Here is a 19,288-nt window from a genome sequence, read left to right as displayed (position 1 = left end):
TATATACCTCTTCCTCTATATGCTTTTTCTAGGTCTAGAATCACAAAATCCTTTATTCATCTCTCTCTCTCCCTCTCTCTCTGTCTAACTATCTCTCTCTCTCTCTCTCTCTATTTTTCTCTTTCTCGCTCTCTCTCTCTCTTTTTCTCTTTCCTGCTCTCTCTCAATTCAAGGGCCTTTATTGGCAAATCCTTTATTCATCTCTCTCTGTCTCTCTCTCTGACTAACTTTCTCTCTCTCTCCCTCTCTTTCTCTCTCACTCTCTCTCTGTCTCTCTCTGTCTCTCTCTCTCCTCTCTCTCTGTCTCTCTCTCTCTCTCTCTCTCTCTCTATCTCCCTCCCTCTCCCTTTCTCTCTCTCTCTCTCTGTCTCTCTCTCTGTCTCTCTGTCTCTCTCTTCTTCTCTGTCTCTCTTTCCCTCTCTCTCTCCCTCTCTCTCTCTTTCTCTCTCTCTCTCTCTCTCTCGCTCTCTATCTCCCTCCCTCTTCCTCTCTCTCTCTCTCTATCTCCCTCCCTCCCTCTTCCTCCCTCTCTCTCTATCTCCCTTTCTCTCTCTCTCTCTCTTTCTCTCTTTCTCTCTCTCACTCTCTCTCTGTGTCTGTCTCTCTCTTCTTCTCTGTCTCTCTCTCTCTCTCTCTCTCTCTCTCCCTCTTCCTCCCTCCCTCTCTCTTTCTCTCTCTCTATCTCCCTTTCTCTCTCTCTCTCTCTCTCTCTCTCTCTCTCACTCTCTCTCTCTCAATTCAAGTGGCTTTATTGGCATGGGAAACATATGTTAATATTGCCAAAGCAAGTGAGGTAGATAAATATACAAAAGTGAAATAAACAATAAAATGAACAGTAAACATTACACTCACAGAAGTTCCAAAACAATAAAGACATTACAAATGTCATATTATGTCTATATACAGTGTTGTAACGTACAAATGGTTAAAGTACAAAAGGGAAAATAAATAAGCATAAATATGGGTTGTATTTACATTGGTGTTTGTTCTTCACTGCTTGACCTTATCTTGTGGCAACAGGTCACACGTCTTGCTGCTGTGATGGCACACTGTGGTATTTCACCCAGTAGATATAGGAGTTTATCAAAATCGGGTTTGTTTTCATATTCTTTGTGGATCTGTATAATCTGAGGGAAATATGTGTCTCTAATATGGTCATACATTGGGCAATAGGTTAGGAAGTGCAGCTCAGTTTCCACCTCATTTTGTGGGCAGTGTGCCTGTCTTCTCTTGAGAGCCAGGTCTGTCTACAGCGGTCTTTCTCAATAGCAAGGCTATGCTCACTAAGTCTGTACATAGTCAAAGATTTCCTTAAGTTTGGGTCAGTCACTGTGGTCAGGTATTCTGCCACTGTGTACTCTCTGTTTAGGGCCAAATAGCATTCTAGTTTGCTCTGTTTTTTGGTTAATTATTTTTGGTTGGATCTAATTGTGTTGCTGTCCTGGGGCTATGTGGGGTCTGTTTGTGTTTGTGAACAGAGCCCCAGGACCAGCTTGCTTAGGGGACTCTTCTCCAGGTTCATCTCTCTGTAGGTGATGGCTTTGTTATGGAAGGTTTGGGAATCGCTTCCTTTTAGGTGTTTGTAGAATTTACCGTCTCTTTTCTGGATTTTGATAATTAGTGGATATCGGCCTAATTCTGCTCTGCATGCATTATTTGGTGTTCTATGTTGTACACGGAGGATATTTTTGCAGAATTCTGCATGCAGAGTCTCAATTTGGTGTTTGTCCCATTTTGTGAATTCTTGGTTGGTGAGCGGACACCAGACCTCACAACCATAAAGGGCAATGGGTTCTATAACTGATTCAAGTATTTTTAGCCAGATCCTAATTAGTATGTTGAATTTTATGTTCCTTTTGATGGCATAGAATGCCCTTCTTGCCTTGTCTCTCTCTCACTCTTGCTCTCTCGCTTTTCATGCTCTCTTCTTCTCCCGTTCCCTTCATCCCTTCATCTTTAACCCCTCCCAGCTCCTGACCCAGCCAGCTGACTCCCAGGAGGAGATCACGGCCCGCCACCACATCGCTGACCAGCTGGAGCGTCGCTTCATCCCCCGCCCCCTCTGCAAGAGCTCCCTGTTCGCAGAGTTCAACAACGAGCTGAAGATCCTCAAGGAGGCCGTGCACAGTGGCTCTGGTTGGTAACCCACTGATTACTATACTAGTTATTAGTAGAGTAGCCGTTAGTATACTACTTTTTAGTGCACTACCCATTAGTACACTACCCATTAGTACACTACACATTAGTTATAACCCATTAGTTACTACCATTAGTACACTAGTCATTAGTTACTACCCATTAGTGCACTACCCATTAGTACACTACCCATTAGTTACTACCCATTATTTCACTACCCATTAGTTACTACCCATTAGTACACTACCCATTAGTTACTACCCATTAGTACACTACCCATTAGTTACTACCCATTAGTACACTACCCATTAGTACACTACCCATTAGTTCACTGCCCATTAGTACACTAACCATTAGTTACTACCCATTAGTTACTACCCATTAGGACACTACCCATTAGTACACTACCCATTACCACACTACCCATTAGTACACTACCCATTAGTTACTACCCATTAGTTACTATCCATTAGTACAATACCCATTAGTTACTACCCATTAATACACTACCCATTAGTACACTACCCATTAGTACAATACCCATTTGTTACTACCCAGTAGTACGCTACCCATTAATACACTACCCATTAGCACACTACCCATTAGTTACTACCCATTAGTACAATACCCATTAGTTACTACCCATTAATACACTACCCATTAGTGGACTACCATTAGTGGACTACCCATTAGTACACTACCCATTAGTACACTACCCATTAGTTACTACCCATTAGTACACTACCCATTAGTGGACTACCCATTAGTACACTACCCATTAATACACTACCCATTAGCACACTACCCATTAGTTACTACCCATTAGTACAATACCCTTTAGTTACTACCCATTAAAACACTACCCATTAATACACTACCCATTAATACACTACCCATTAGTTACTACCCATTAGTACACTACCCATTAGTGGACTACCCATTAGTACACTACCCATTAATACACTACCCATTAGCACACTACCCATTAGTTACTACCCATTAGTACAATACCCTTTAGTTACTACCCATTAATACACTACCCATTAATACACTACCCATTAATACACTACCCATTAGTGGACTACCCATTAGTTACTACCCATTAGTGGACTACCCATGCGTTCACTTCCCATTAGCCTACTACCCATTAGTTCACTACACGTTAGTGCACTACCCGTTAGTGCACTACCCATTAGTACACTACCCATTAGTACACTACCCATTAGTGCACTACCCATTAGTTACTACCCATTAGTGCACTACCCATTAGTACACTACCCATTAGCACTCTACCCAAATGCCATGTTAACCTTTTGTTAATAAATGACAGGTTATGATAAGAGATGTCTGTTCATGCCCCCTCCTGCCCACAGCGTACCAGGGCAAGACGTCCATCAGCACAGTGGGCACGTCCACCTCTGCCTACCGCCTGTCGCTGGCCACCATGTCCCGGTCCAACACGGGCACGGGCACGGTGTGGGAGCAGGAGAGCCAGCCGTCACGCCAGCCCTCTCAGGACACGCTAAGCCGCACCGACGAGGATGACGAACAGGAGCAGGAAGAGAGTCAGACACCCCTCCTACTACTATCACTACCACTATCACTCTATCACTTTGTCAGATACCCATCCTACTACTATCACTACCACTATCACTCTATCACTGAGTCAGATACCCCTCCTACTACTATCACTACCACTATCACTCTATCACTGAGTCAGATACCCCTCCTACTACTATCACTACTACTATCACTCTATCACTGAGTCACATACCCCTCCGACCTACTACTATCACTACCACTATCACTCTATCACTGAGTCAGATACCCTTCCTACCTACTACTATCACTACCACTATCACTCTATCACTGAGTCAGATACCCCTCCTACTACTATCACTACCACTATCACTCTATCACTGAGTCAGATACCCCTCCTACTACTATCACTACCACTATCACTCTATCACTGAGTCAGATCACCTTCCTACCTACTACTATCACTACCACTATCACTCTATCACTGAGTCAGATACCCCTGCTACTACTATCACGACCACTATCACTCTATCACTGAGTCAGATACCCCTCCTACCTACTACTATCACTACCACTATCACTCTATCACTGAGTCAGACACCCCTCCTACTACTATCACTACCACTATCACTCTATCACTGAGTCAGATACCCCTCCTACTACTATCACTACCACTATCACTCTTATCACTGAGTCAGATACCCTTCCTACTACTATCACTACCACTATCACTCTATCACTGAGTCAGATACCCCTCCTACTACTATCACTACCACTATCACATTATCACTGAGTCAGATACCCCTCCTACTACTATCACTACCACTATCACTCTATCACTGAGTCAGATACCCTTCCTACCTACTACTATCACTACCACTATCACTCTATCACTGAGTCAGACACCCCTCCTACTACTATCACTACCACTATCACTCTATCACTGAGTCAGATACCCTTCCTACCTACTACTATCACTACCACTATCACTCTATCACTGAGTCAGATACCCCTCCTACTACTATCACTACCACTATCACTCTATCACTGAGTCAGATACCCTTCCTACCTACTACTATCACTCTATCACTGAGTCAGATTCCCCTCCTACTACTATCACTACCACTATCACTCTATCACTGAGTCAGATACCCTTCCTACCTACTACTATCACTACCACTATCACTCTATCACTGAGTCAGACACCCATCCTACTACTATCACTACCACTATCCCTCTATCACTGAGTCAGATACCCCTCCTACTACTATCACTACCACTATCACTCTATCACTGAGTCAGATACCCCTCCTACTACTATCACTACCACTATCACTCTATCACTGAGTCAGATACCCCTCCTACCTACTACTATCACTACCACTATCACTCTATCACTGAGTCAGACACCCCTCCTACTACTATCACTACCACTATCACTCTATCACTGAGTCAGATACCCCTCCTACCTACTTCTATCACTCTATTACTGAGTCAGATACCCCTCCTACTACTATCACTACCTCTATCACTGAGTCAGATACCCCTCCTACCTACTACTATCACTACCACTATCACTCTATCACTGAGTCAGATAACCCTCCTACTACTATCACTACTACTATCACTCTATCACTGAGTCAGATACACCTCCTACCTACTACTATCACTACCACTATCACTCTATCACTGAGTCAGATACCCTTCCTACCTACTACTATCACTACCACTATCACTCTATCACTGAGTCAGATACCCTTCCTACCTACTACTATCACTACCACTATCACTCTATCACTGAGTCAGATACCCCTCCTACTACTATCACTACCACTATCACTCTATCACTGAGTCAGATCACCTTCCTACCTACTACTATCACTACCACTATCACTCTATCACTGAGTCAGACACCCTTCCTACTACTATCACTACCACTATCACTCTATCACTGAGTCAGATACCCCTCCTACTACTATCACTACCACTATCACTCTATCACTGAGTCAGATACCCCTCCTACTACTATCACTACCACTATCACTCTATCACTGAGTCAGATACCCTCCTACCTACTACTATCACTACCACTATCACTCTATCACTGAGTCAGATACCCCCACCTACTACTATCACTACCACTATCACTCTATCACTGAGTCAGATACCCCCTCCTACTACTATCACTACCACTATCACTCTATCACTGAGTCAGATACCCCTCCTACTACTATCACTACTACTATCACTCTATCACTGAGTCAGATACCCTCCGACCTACTACTATCACTACCACTATCACTCTATCACTGAGTCAGATACCCTTCCTACCTACTACTATCACTACCACTATCACTCTATCACTGAGTCAGATACCCCTCCTACTACTCACTACCACTATCACTCTATCACTGAGTCAGATACCCCTCCTACCTACTACTATCACTACCACTATCACTCTATCACTGAGTCAGACACCCCTCCTACTACTATCACTACCACTATCACTACCACTATCACTGAGTCAGACACCCCTCCTACTACTATCACTACCACTATCACTGAGTCAGATACCCTTCCTACCTACTACTATCACTACCACTATCACTCTATCACTGAGTCAGATACCCCTCCTACTACTATCACTACTACTATCACTCTATCACTGAGTCAGATACCCTTCCTACCTACTACTATCACTCTATCACTGAGTCAGATACCCTTCCTACCTACTACTATCACTACCACTATCACTCTATCACTGAGTCAGATACCCCTCCTACTACTATCACTACTACTATCACTCTATCACTGAGTCAGATACCCTTCCTACCTACTACTATCACTCTATCACTGAGTCAGATTCCCCTCCTACTACTATCACTACTACTATCACTCTATCACTGAGTCAGATACCCCTCCTACCTACTAATATCACTCTATCACTGAGTCAGACACCCCTCCTACTACTATCACTACCACTATAACTCTATCACTGAGTCAGATACCCCTCCTACCTACTACTATCACTCTATCACTGAGTCAGATTCCCCTCCTACTACTATCACTACTACTATCACTCTATCACTGAGTCAGATACCCCACCTACCTACTACTATCACTCTATCACTGAGTCAGATTCCCCTCCTACTACTATCACTACTACTATCACTCTATCACTGAGTCAGATACCCCTCCTACCTACTAATATCACTCTATCACTGAGTCAGACACCCCTCCTACTACTATCACTACCACTATAACTCTATCACTGAGTCAGATACCCCTCCTACCTACTACTATCACTCTATCACTGAGTCAGACACCCCTCCTACTACTATCACTACCACTATAACTCTATCACTGAGTCAGATACCCCTCCTACCTACCACTATCACTCTATCACTGAGTCAGACACCCCTCCTACTACTATCACTACCACTATAACTCTATCACTGAGTCAGATACCCCTCCTACCTACCACTATAACTCTATCACTGAGTCAGATACCCCTCCTACCTACTACTATCACTCTATCACTGAGTCAGACACCCCTCCTACTACTATCACTACCACTATAACTCTATCACTGAGTCAGATACCCCTCCTACCTACCACTATCACTCTATCACTGAGTCAGACACCCCTCCTACTACTATCACTACCACTATCACTCTATCACTGAGTCAGATACCCCTCCTACCTACTACTATCACTCTATCACTGAGTCAGACACCCCTCCTACTACTATCACTACCACTATAACTCTATCACTGAGTCAGACACCCCTCCTACTACTATCACTGATAAATTCTCTCAATTTGAGAGAAATAAGCTTTTTTTGCGTATGGAACATTTCTGGGATCTTTTATTTCATATACATGAAACATGGGACCAACACTTTACATGTTGCGTTTATATTTTAGTTCGGTGTATATAAAACAAAGAAAAGTCACGTTTTTGACTGCACTCTCTGTACCTACCTCCTTTCCTCTCCCTCTCTCACTGTCCCTACCTCCTTTCCTCTCCCTCTCTCTCTCTGTCTCTCTCTCTCTCTGTGTCTCTGTGTCTCTCTCTGCCTTTCTCTCTCTCTCTCTCTCTGTCTCTCTCTCTGTCCATACCTCCTTTCCTCTCCCTCTCTCACTATCCCTACCTCCTTTCCTCTCCCTCTCTCACTGTCCCTACCTCCTTTCCTCTCCCTCTCTCTCTCTGTCTCTCTCTCTCTCTGTGTCTCTGTGTCTCTCTCTCTGCCTTTCTCTCTCTCTCTCTCTCTCTCTGTCTCTCTCTCTGTACCTACCTCCTTTCCTCTCCCTCTCTCTCTGTCCCTACCTCCTTTCCTCCCTCTCTCACTGTCCCTACCTCCTTTCCTCTCCCTCTCTCTCTGTCCCTACCTCCTTTCCTCCCTCTCTCTCTGTCCCTACCTCCTTTCCTCTCCCTCTCTCTCTGTCCCTACCTCCTTTCCTCTCCCTCTCTCTCTGTCCCGACCTCCTTTCCTCTCCCTCTCTCTCTATCTCTACCTCCTTTCCTTCCTCTCTCTGTCCCGACCTCCATTCCTCCCTCTTTCTCTGTCCTGACCTCCTTTCCTCCCACTCTCTCTGCCCCTACCTCCTTTCCTCCCTCTCTCTCTGTCCCTACCTCCTCCCCTACCTCTCTCTCCATCTCTCCCTCCCCTACCTCTCTCTCTCTGTTCCTACCTCCTCCCCTACCTCTCTCTCCATCTCTTCCTTCACTTACCTCTCTCTCTCTGTTCCTACCTCCTCCCCTACCTCTCTCCATCTCTCCCTCCCCTACCTCTCTCTCTCTGTTCCTACCTCATCCCCTACCTCTCTCTCTGTCTCTCCCTTCCCTCCTCTCTCTCCTCTAGATGACTCTATCAGTATTCCCAGTGTGGTGAGTGAACATGAGGTCTTCCTGCCCAGGCTCATCACCCAGCGACGCTTCTCTAGTCACGCCACGGGCAGCGCCCAGCCTGAACCCAGCACCCGCAGCACCATGCTGCCCAGCCACAGGTAACACACACGCACATACACTCCTACACACACACACCCCTACACACAAACACACACACAACCCTACACACACACACACACACACACACACACCCCTACACACACACACAACCCTACACACACACACACACACACCCCTACACACACACACCCCTACGCACACACACACCCCTACACACACAAAACCCTACCCCTACACATACACACACACCCCTACACACACACAACCCTACACACAAAACCCTACCCCTACACACGCACACACACCCCTACACACACACAACCCTACACATAAAACCCTACCCCTACACACACACACACATCCACACTAGATTGTACTATGACTGTCCACACATCACCACATTCAGTACATGTAAAACACCGTCACTTCAGAAGCTACAATCATAGTCATACTATTTGTGTTGTTTCAAGCTGTTTATTTCTGTTTATTTGTGTACCCTTTTCTGGAGAACATCATGCTAGATGAACAGACAGGAAGTGAGGAATGCTACAAGTCATAGTAGTTTTAGCAGAGAGGTTGGCTGTGTTATTATCTATGCATAGTCACTTTAATAACTCTACGTGTACATATTACCTCAATTACCTGGACTAACTGGTGCCCCCGCACATTGACTCTGTACCGGTACCCCCTGTATATAGCCTGCACATTGACTCTGTACCGGTACCCCCTGTATATAGCCTCCACATTGACTCTGTACCGGTACCCCCTGTATATAGCCTCCACATTGACTCTGTACCAGTACCCCCTGTATATAGCCTCCACATTGACTCTGTACCGGTACCCCCTGTATATAGCCTCCACATTGACTCTGTACCGGTACCCCCTGTATATAGCCTCCACATTGACTCTGTACCGGTAGCCCCCCTGTATATAGCCTCCACATTGACTCTGTACCGGTACCCCCTGTATATAGCCTCCACATTGACTCTGTACCGGTACCCCCTGTATATAGCCTCCACATTGACTCTGTACCGGTACCCCCTGTATATAGCCTCCACATTGACTCTGTACCGGTACCCCCTGTATATAGCCTCCACATTGACTCTGTACCGGTACCCCCTGTATATAGCCTCCACATTGACTCTGTACCGGTACCCCCTGTATATAGCCTCCACATTGACTCTGTACTGGTACCCCCTGTATATAGCCTCCACATTGACTCTGTACCGGTACCCCCTGTATATAGCCTCCACATTGACTCCCGGTACCCCCCTGTATATAGCCTCCACATTGACTCTGTACCGGTACCCCCTGTATATAGCCTCCCCTGTATATAGCCTACCCCCACACATTGACTCTGTACCAGTACCCCCTGTATATAGCCTCCACATTGACTCTGTACCAGTACCCCCTGTATATAGCCTCCACATTGACTCTGTACCGGTACCCCCTGTATATAGCCTCCACATTGTTATTTTAAATTATTTGTTACTTTTATTCCGTCATTTTTCAAAGTTATTTTTCTTAAAACTGCATTGTTGGTTAAGGGCTTGTAGTAAGTAAGCATTTCACTGTAAGGTCTACACTTGTTGTATTCGGCGCATGTCACAAATAAGATTTGATTTGATTTTGTTTGAATACTTTAAAAACACACCCTTCCTGCCAAGGATTTCTTCAAGTAAGGGAGGAAGGATGCGTATTTAGAGTATTCAAGCAGGGCCCTAGATCAATGGAAAGTTCCTGACAAGTTGATCCAGCTACCGTGCTATAGGAGACCCATCCGAAGAGGGGCCTTGGACATTGGGCAGCATGCTCTCCTCCCTCCCTAAACCCCTTTTCCCCTTCCTGCCCCCTCCTCTGCAGTGAACCCAATGTGCTAGATGAGTCTCAAGGACTGGAAGAGGGTAACCTGTCTAGGTACAGTGTCACGTCACAGCCCCCCTGTGTGTTGCGTCTCTCTACGTCTCTCTGTGTGCAGTTTGGGGGAGGCTCGGCCAGTCGGACGGCCTCCTCTGACTTCTTCGTTTTCCTCACTCATTATCTCATCCAATCAAAACCGCCGTTGGTCTATCACCCTTCCTCTTCGTATAGGTCTAATGTAACGTAGTCTCTTGTTCCCCCTCGTAGCTTCCACACTGATCCACCCACCCATCTCAAGTCATCCGCTGTTGCCTCTTTAACACTTTAAGTCCCTGGGCGGTGTGAGGACGCTGGGAGTCAGTGGTAACGTGTCTCAGCAAGCTCAGTCCATCGGTGCCATCATGGTCTTCATACTGTTTCAGGCTTTTCACTGTTCAAATTGGACGTCCCCTCCAGGATACCAATCTGTGGGGCATGGGGTACTGGAGTGGCAATCCATCATTTATCTTATCAACAAGTCTAACGTTACCAGATAGGTTCATGTTCTAGTTCAGTGCTGGTAATATGGTACAAGCTGTCTACATAAGAACACAGATCACTCCAGACCTCATAACCCCCTTTGTGTTTTGGTGTATTCTTGTGCTGTGATTGAGTGTCCTTGATTGGTGGGTGTGTCGGTGTGGTGTGCAGTGGAGTGATTGGGTGAGTGGGGAGAGATGGGAAGAATGGAAGGAGCAGTGGACAGACACACGTCCTCTTGACTCTCCTATGTGTCTCAGTGAAAGAGAGAGAGAGTTCATTAGGAGAAGCACTACCTCTGTGTTGTACTGATTGGTTTTGTCTGTCTGTCTCTGCATGTCTATCTGTCTGTCTCTGCATGTCTGCATGTCTGTCTCTTTGTCTGTCTGTCTCGCTGTCTCTACATGTTTGTCTGTCTGTCTCTGTGTCTCTCTGTCTGTCTCTCTGTCTGTCTGTCTGGTTGGGTTGTGTAGGGTGGCCAGTGTGCAGAGTGAACCAGGCCAGCAGAACCTCTTGAACCAACCTCCGCTGGGACGCAATAGAGGACTGAGACAGGTGAGAGTAGTCTTAAAGGTGGAACTGAGAATGTTTCAATAAATAGCTCCTTTTAAGTTTATTGAGAAAATATTTGTTTTTTTAAATGTATTGTTCTCAATTATTGAATTGGAATTTCAGTTTACCACCCGAATTGACTAACTTCAATTAACCCTGGTTTGTTTCCATTTGGTGTGTGCGGCGGGGTGTATCGGGGTGTGGCGGGATGTGGTGGGGTGTGGCGGGGTGCGGCGTGATGTGGTGGGGTGTGGTGGGTGTATCGGGGTGCGGTGGGGTGTATCGGGGTGTGGCGGGATGTGGTGGGGTGTGGCGGGGTGCGGTGGGGTGTGGCGGGGTGTATCAGGGTGTGGTGGGTGTATCGGGGTGTGGTGGTGTATCGGGGTGTGGTGGGTGTATCGGGGTGCGGCGGGATGTGGTGGGGTGTATCGGGGTGCGGTGGGTGTATCGGGGTGCGGTATTTAAAGCGCAGCAGTGCATTTTGAACACACAACCCAACCCCTCCCCGTTTCCCAGGTTGTTCAGTACAGCACTGTTTCCGCTTCATTGAATGTCTTGTCACATGGTCAGGGAAAACGATGTCCCTAATTGTGGATAATGATGAAGAGGCTATCCCCATTGACATTCACAGTGGAAATGATATGTGGATTGGGTTGATTGATATTTCAATGCAGTTGCGACGCCCCCTGCTGTCTCTTCCGAAGAGTGAGGCGCGAGGACCAGGTCGCTCTGGAGCCCGACTCTCCGCCACCCGCAGGAGCATCCAGCCCAAGAACAAACCTCTGGGTAACTGTGTGTGTGTCTGTTGTGTGTGTGTGTGTGTGTGTGTGTGTGTGTGTGTGTCTGTTGTGTGAGAGAGATTGTGTAACAATAGCAAACTTGCCCTACACTTCAGATCAAGCACACTGCAGTTCACATTCAGACCTTGGATATTAACTATTAATACTCAGTATTTGCTCATGAACGCATCTCTGACAATCTGACTCCTCCAACTGTGTTGACTTGAACTGACATGTACCGATCCTCCTCATTCACAACCGTTGTCTCTGTTCCAATGTGTCTTTATCCCCTGTCACCTCCGACCCCAATAACTGACTCTGTTCATTCTGTGTTCTGTTTATGCCTTTGTTTCGATTCAAAATAAAGAAACTTTATTGGACTGCGAAGGTGAGACACCTATACTTCCCCCCTCTCCTCTTGCAACGTAACAACGCCCTCTCTCTGAAACCTCTCACCTGATACGTTGCTCTGCATGTCTGTCTTGCATCCCCCTCGCTCCCGCTCCCGCCCCCTCCACTCCTCTCCCTCACCCCTGGTAGTGGTCATGTGTCCGCTAGTCCCCAAGGTGGCGCTGTGATGGACTGTGTATGTGATGACTGTGATGTCTCCTCAGCAACCCACGGGTGGGACCAGAAGAGGGTGGTCACCTTCACAGAGGGCCAGCAGGCTCAGGCAAAGTCCCCCGACCCCGGTGGCGCCAATGCGCCCCCAGAGGGCAGGAAGGCCAGCCCGGCCCCTCCGATCGCGCCCCCTGCTGCCCCTGGGGCCTCATCCTCGGCCACCGTCAAAGCTGACCTCCACAGCCCTGCCAAGAAACAGGTACGACTGGGGGAGTAAGGATATTTTATGACATTGTTGATTTCTGTAGTTTGTATCATGTTTACTTGGTAAGAAGGTACGCAGAACGGCCATTTTGCATAGCTTGCATTTTGAACTTCCTTAGGGTGTAAATTAGGAATAAAGTGATAATCCACTCCAGACATGAAACTCATGAAACTCCTCTCATTGTGGTGCTCTATCAGTGGGTAAAATAACTATTTGATTATTTAACTTCTATGTGGTTTGTCTGGTAAATTGTATTTAATTGTATTTGAAATCAGGAAATCATGTTGGAATGCGTCATCACGATAAGGTTCTCGTCACTGGGGATAAGGAATATCACATTTCATAAAGTTTTTAAAACAACTAGCTGCACTCCATATCGCCAAATCAGCCAATAGATGGTATGGGGACACTTGAAACTAAATAGTGGAACAAATTATTCAACTCAGTTTCTTCTTCAACTACCATGACGTAACGCCCGTTTCTCCTCTCCCTCCTCGCCCTGGCCTGTGTCTGTCTCTGTGGTAAATAATGAAGGGTACATGAAAAGACAACACCCGTTTCTCCTCTCCCTCCTCGCCCTGGCCTGTGTCTGTCTCTGTGGTAAATAATGAAGGGTACATGAAAAGACAACACCCGTTTCTCCTCTCCCTCCTCGCCCTGGCCTGTGTCTGTCTCTGTGGTAAATAATGAAGGGTATATGAAAAGACAACACCCGTTTCTCCTCTCCCTCCTCGTCCTGGCCTGTTTCTGTGGTAAATAATGAAGGGTACATGAAAAGACAACACCCGTTTCTCCTCTCCCTCCCCGCCCTGGCCTGTGTCTGTCTCTGTGGTAAATAATGAAGGGTACATGAAAAGACAACGCCATTGATCACGTCACATTATTCATTTCTATGTGAAGACTCAATAGCGCATTGAAGCCAAATGAAGTTGGTTAGAGGCCCAGTACATTCAAAAATGTGTTTTATATATATTTCCACACTGAGGTTGTAATAATACTGTGAAAATGATGATATTGCCCCTTTACTGTAAGAGCTGTTTGTAAAGACCACCTGAAATGTCTTCCTGTTTTGGTGGGATGGAGTTTTGGCCTGCCTGTTGACATCAATAAGAAAGAGTTCCAAACCTCTCTGCCAATAATAGCTAGTTTTCCGTTTACCCTTCCCCACTCAGACCGCTCCCAGGCAGTCCTAGTAAAATTCTTGCTATAGAAATGTCTCTTTGCTGAGAAGCTATTTTTGTTACGTTTTGACCATTTTAATTGAAAACATTCACAGCAAGGTTCTTAATTGTTACCCAGAAATGATTGATATTGAGATAAAAAAGGGCTGCAATGGACCTTTAACATGGCTTCTCATGGAGACAACATGCTACTCCAGGAAGTGATAAGTTAACTCAGTGCTGCCCACTCTCATTGATGAACTCCAGTAGAAGGCCGAACAGGGCATGCTGCCATTAGCAACTCAATTATCCTTAGAACTTCTTCTGTGTGCGATTTTGAAATAATCGGTTAGATCACATACAGTGCCTTGCGAAAGTATTCGGCCCCCTTGAACTTTGCGACCTTTTGCCACATTTCAGGCTTCAAACATAAAGATATAAAACTGTATTTTTTTGTGAAGAATCAACAACAAGTGGGACACAATCATGAAGTGGAACGACATTTATTGGATATTTCAAACTTTTTTAACAAATCAAAAACTGAAAAATTGGGCGTGCAAAATTATTCAGCCCCTTTACTTAAAGTGCAGCAAACTCTCTCCAGAAGTTCAATGAGGATCTCTGAATGATCCAATGTTGACCTAAATGACTAATGATGATAAATACAATCCACCTGTGTGTAATCAAGTCTCCGTATAAATGCACCTGCACTGTGATAGTCTCAGAGGTCTGTTAAAAGCGCAGAGAGCATCATGAAGAACAAGGAACACACCAGGCAGGTCCGAGATACTATTGTGAAGAAGTTTAAAGCCGGATTTGGATACAAAAAGATTTCCCAAGCTTTAAACATCCCAAGGAGCACTGTGCAAGCGATAATATTGAAATGGAAGGAGTATCAGACCACTGCAAATCTACCAAGACCTGGCCGTCCCTCTAAACTTTCAGCTCATACAAGGAGAAGACTGATCAGAGATGCAGCCAAGAGGCCCATGATCACTCTGGATGAACTGCAGAGATCTACAGCTGAGGTGGGAGACTCTGTCCATAGGACAACAATCAGTCGTATATTGCACAAATCTGGCCTTTATGGAAGAGTGGCAAGAAGAAAGCCATTTCTTAAAGATATCCATAAAAAGTGTCGTTTAAAGTTTGCCACAAGCCACCTGGGAGACACACCAAACATGTGGAAGAAGGTGCTCTGGTCAGATGAAACCAAAATTGAACTTGGCAACAATGCGAAACGTTATGTTTGGCGTAAAAGCAACACAGCTCATCACCCTGAACACACCATCCCCACTGTCAAACATGGTGGTGGCAGCATCATGGTTTGGGCCTGCTTTTCTTCAGCAGGGACAGGGAAGATGGTTAAAATTGATGGGAAGATGGATAGAGCCAAATACAGGACCATTCTGGAAGAAAACCTGATGGAGTCTGCAAAAGACCTGAGACTGGGACGGAGATTTGTCTTCCAACAAGACAATGATCCAAAACATAAAGCAAAATCTACAATGGAATGGTTAAAAGATAAACATATCCAGGTGTTAGAATGGCCAAGTCAAAGTCCAGACCTGAATCCAATCGAGAATCTGTGGAAAGAACTGAAAACTGCTGTTCACAAATGCTCTCCATCCAACCTCACTGAGCTCGAGCTGTTTCGCAAGGAGGAATGGGAAAAATGTCAGTCTCTTGATGTGCAAAACTGATAGAGACATACCCCAAGCGACTTACAGCTGTAATCGCAGCAAAAGGTGGCGCTACAAAGTATTAACTTAAGGGGGCTGAATAATTTTGCACGCCCAATTTTTCAGTTTTTGATTTGTTAAAAAAGTTTGAAATATCCAATAAATGTCATTCCACTTCATGATTGTGTCCCACTTGTTGTTGATTCTTCACAAAAAAATACAGTTTTATATCTTTATGTTTGAAGCCTGAAATGTGGCAAAAGGTCGCAAAGTTCAAGGGGGCCGAATACTTTCGCAAGGCACTGTACATCTGGTATATTAGAAACAATTATTGGTACCATGACTGTCTTCTAAACCATTTTTTATTTACATGAAGATTGACCACGAAGATCGCAATTTTTCCATTCATTATAATGGGAGATCCTGTTTTATGCTAACAGTGCCTTGAACTCCGTGGCTTCAATGAGAGGGGGCATTTGTTCTGCCCTGGTGGGAAAGCATGGGAAAGGGCCGTAGCCATAGCAATTTAAGACCCTCCACTCCTCGAGGTAGACAATCTGCAGATGAAAGCATATAAATATAATGAATGGGTTGGACATGGTGAGATTGTATACTTTTTCAACTAGCTAGCTACTTCACCCACTGACAATTACTTTGGTATTACTGTGTGTAGCTACGTTTGCTAGCTAGCTACCTAGCATAGACTGTAAAAAGCCCAGCGAGAGATCATTGCGTTATAGGTTTTCTAGTCGGCTTGAGGTGCAAGATTTCCACAACAATTTTCACATGTTGCTACCAACCTTATTATAACGACAAAATTACACATTTCTTCACTCAAAATGTTTTGCTCCCATATTAGTGTTTAACCCTATAAATCATATTAATTAGTGGTTTTGAGAGGATTATTCATTTAAGTCATCGCTCATTCCAGAAGAGAGAGAGAGATGGGAATGAATGTGAGTTCTCTATATTTAACAGCATGGACTAAGTAAGTCTTTGAAATATCACTCTTCCCCACTTGTTTCCTGGTTCTAGTTATCGATGGAGAGCAAGGAGAAACGAGAACAGTGGGGCCTCCGCAGCAGCCTCTCTCCTCGGCCCTCCATCTCCCCCACCCCACCCTCCTCCTGCTCTCCTCTCCCTCCTCCACCTCTCCCCATCTCCCGTGCCTCCACCCCCACCCCACCCTCCTCCTGCTCTCCTCTCCCTCCTCCACCTCTCCCCATCTCCCGCGCCTCCACCCCCACCCCACCCTCCTCCTGCTCTCCTCTCCCTCCTCCACCTCTCCCCATCTCCCGCGCCTCCACCCCCACCCCACCCTCCTCCTGCTCTCCTCTCCCTCCTCCACCTCTCTCCATCTCTCGCACCTGTTCTCCCCTCCCCCTCTGCCGATCCTGGGGATCCGACCCCCGCTCCCCCCACCCACCTCTTCCATCCTGGTCCGTCCTCCCATCAGACCCCGAGAGCCCCGAGGACGAGGACACGACTGCCCTGCTGGGGAGGAACGCAGACACCCTCCTCCACATTTCAGAGGACAATGGGGGCACAGAGAACCCCCTACTCGCCCCCTGCTCTCCCCCGCCGCTTGCCCGCCCTGGCCCCACACCACTCCCCCCGCCCTGCCCCCCGCCGCTCCCCCCTCCCCATCTCCCCAGTCGACCTGGACCTGGATGAGTCCCACGTCTGAGAAGCGTCCCTGTAACGTTTCAGTAACGTTTTGTTAACATTTCAGTAACAAAACTCGAAACGTAACGTTATAACTAGGGCCAGGAGTTTTTCCCTGACTGAACTTGCGTGACCGCACTAGGAAAAAGTCCTGGCCCTAGTTACAAGGTTCTAAACTACAGACGTAGGCTATAACTAGGGCCCGGAGTTTTGACCCTTTAGGTTAAATCACAAGGTCCGGCTGGGGAAACTCCTGGCCCTAGTTATGACCCTGGCAGGGTAGCTACTCTGTGTCGGTCCCCTTCTATATCTTTGGAGTCTGTGTTTAGACATTGAGCTGCCTGATAACCTTCTAGCTAACGGAGGTCAGAGGGCGCTTGAAAAATGAACCTGTTGGAATACTCTAAAAATAAAAATGCATCCTCCCTTCCTTGATCTGATCTGACATAAAATGACTGGTGAAATCAGTGCAGTAGAATCCTTGCTCTCACCTATCCAATCACATTAGATTAGTGATTACCTCAAGAAAAAGAAGGGAGGAAACATGCATCTTTAGAGTATTAGAACAGGGCCAAGGACCAATACCTGTTAGTGTTCTCCTCTTGCCCACTCCCCTGCCCCTCTCTCCCCTTCTCTCTCTGCTCTCTTCTGTCCTGTTAGAGCACCAAGATGAAATCCATACTTCACTATGTCTACAGTACCAGTGACAGTACATCCTCACCTCTGACATTTTAACCCATCTCATACCAAAGTATTCAAATCAAATGCAGAATCAACATGCCTTCTTCACACGTCAGGGTGGATTAATCCATGGAGTCCCAACAGGTGATCAAGTGGGACTGTTACTGTTGCTAGGTAGATCACATTCTATTTGTTGTGGTCTATTGAAAAGAGAAGGGAGAGTGTTTCCAGCCATTGGCTGCTACAAACAGACATCTGTTTACCTTTTGGTTGACCTTGTCACCTCCCAAGAACTGTTTACAGTGAATCTGCTGAAGGGTAAACTGTTGACTAGAGAAATTAAATGTACATTAGCTATGATATTATATAATATTATGAAATGTATTATATTTAATCCTGAAGACTATTTTAAAGAAAGATTTAATATATATAATTGTCAAAGTATTGCAGAGAGGCATAGTATGTTTGTCATTAGGATAATATATTAGTGGCCTCCCAGGTGGCCACACTGCGGTCTAGGGCACTGCATCGCAGTGAGGCGTCACTACAGACCCGGGTTCGATCCCAGGCTGTGTCACAACCAGCCGTGACCTGGAGTCCCATAGGGCGGTGCACAATTGGCCCAGCGTGGTCTGGGTTAGGGGAGGGTTGGGCCGGGGGGGGCTTTACTTGGCTCATTGTGCTCTAGTGACTCCTTGTGGCGGGCCGGGCACCTGCAGGCTGACATTAGAAGTCAGTTAAACGGTGTTTCCTCTGACACATTGGTGCATCTGGCCTCCGGGTTAAGTGGGTGGGTGTTAAGGAGCGTGGTTTGGCTGCTAATGTTTCAGAGGACGCATGACTCAACCTTTGCCTTTTTTTGTGAGAAAAAGGGGGGAAAACCAGAATGTTTATTTATTAATAGATGGATAGATTGAC

The 19,288-nt window shown here is 46.0% G+C and overlaps 1 protein-coding gene across 1 annotated transcript in view; it reads left to right on the top strand.

The window, feature by feature from the left end:
* The window catches only part of LOC112239191 (protein unc-80 homolog), a 91,258-nt gene extending 72,291 nt beyond the window's left edge, over nucleotides 1-18,967 (top strand). Inside the window, exons 57-66 of the mRNA XM_042326225.1 lie at nucleotides 1,971-2,136; nucleotides 3,510-3,701; nucleotides 8,540-8,684; nucleotides 10,510-10,563; nucleotides 11,499-11,580; nucleotides 12,252-12,363; nucleotides 12,724-12,744; nucleotides 12,971-13,176; nucleotides 17,060-17,185; nucleotides 17,339-18,967. Of these exons, the coding sequence (XP_042182159.1) occupies nucleotides 1,971-2,136; nucleotides 3,510-3,701; nucleotides 8,540-8,684; nucleotides 10,510-10,563; nucleotides 11,499-11,580; nucleotides 12,252-12,363; nucleotides 12,724-12,744; nucleotides 12,971-13,176; nucleotides 17,060-17,185; nucleotides 17,339-17,698 (1,464 nt within the window). The 3' untranslated portion in view covers nucleotides 17,699-18,967. The remainder of the gene's footprint in view (nucleotides 1-1,970; nucleotides 2,137-3,509; nucleotides 3,702-8,539; nucleotides 8,685-10,509; nucleotides 10,564-11,498; nucleotides 11,581-12,251; nucleotides 12,364-12,723; nucleotides 12,745-12,970; nucleotides 13,177-17,059; nucleotides 17,186-17,338) is intronic.
* The last annotated feature ends 321 nt before the right edge of the window (nucleotides 18,968-19,288 follow it).

The sequence above is a fragment of the Oncorhynchus tshawytscha genome, linkage group LG08, assembly GCF_018296145.1.
Source record: "Oncorhynchus tshawytscha isolate Ot180627B linkage group LG08, Otsh_v2.0, whole genome shotgun sequence".
NCBI lineage: Eukaryota > Metazoa > Chordata > Actinopteri > Salmoniformes > Salmonidae > Oncorhynchus > Oncorhynchus tshawytscha.
Note: the sequence above shows the minus strand (reverse complement) of the source record. Positions and strands in the feature narration are given on the sequence as shown.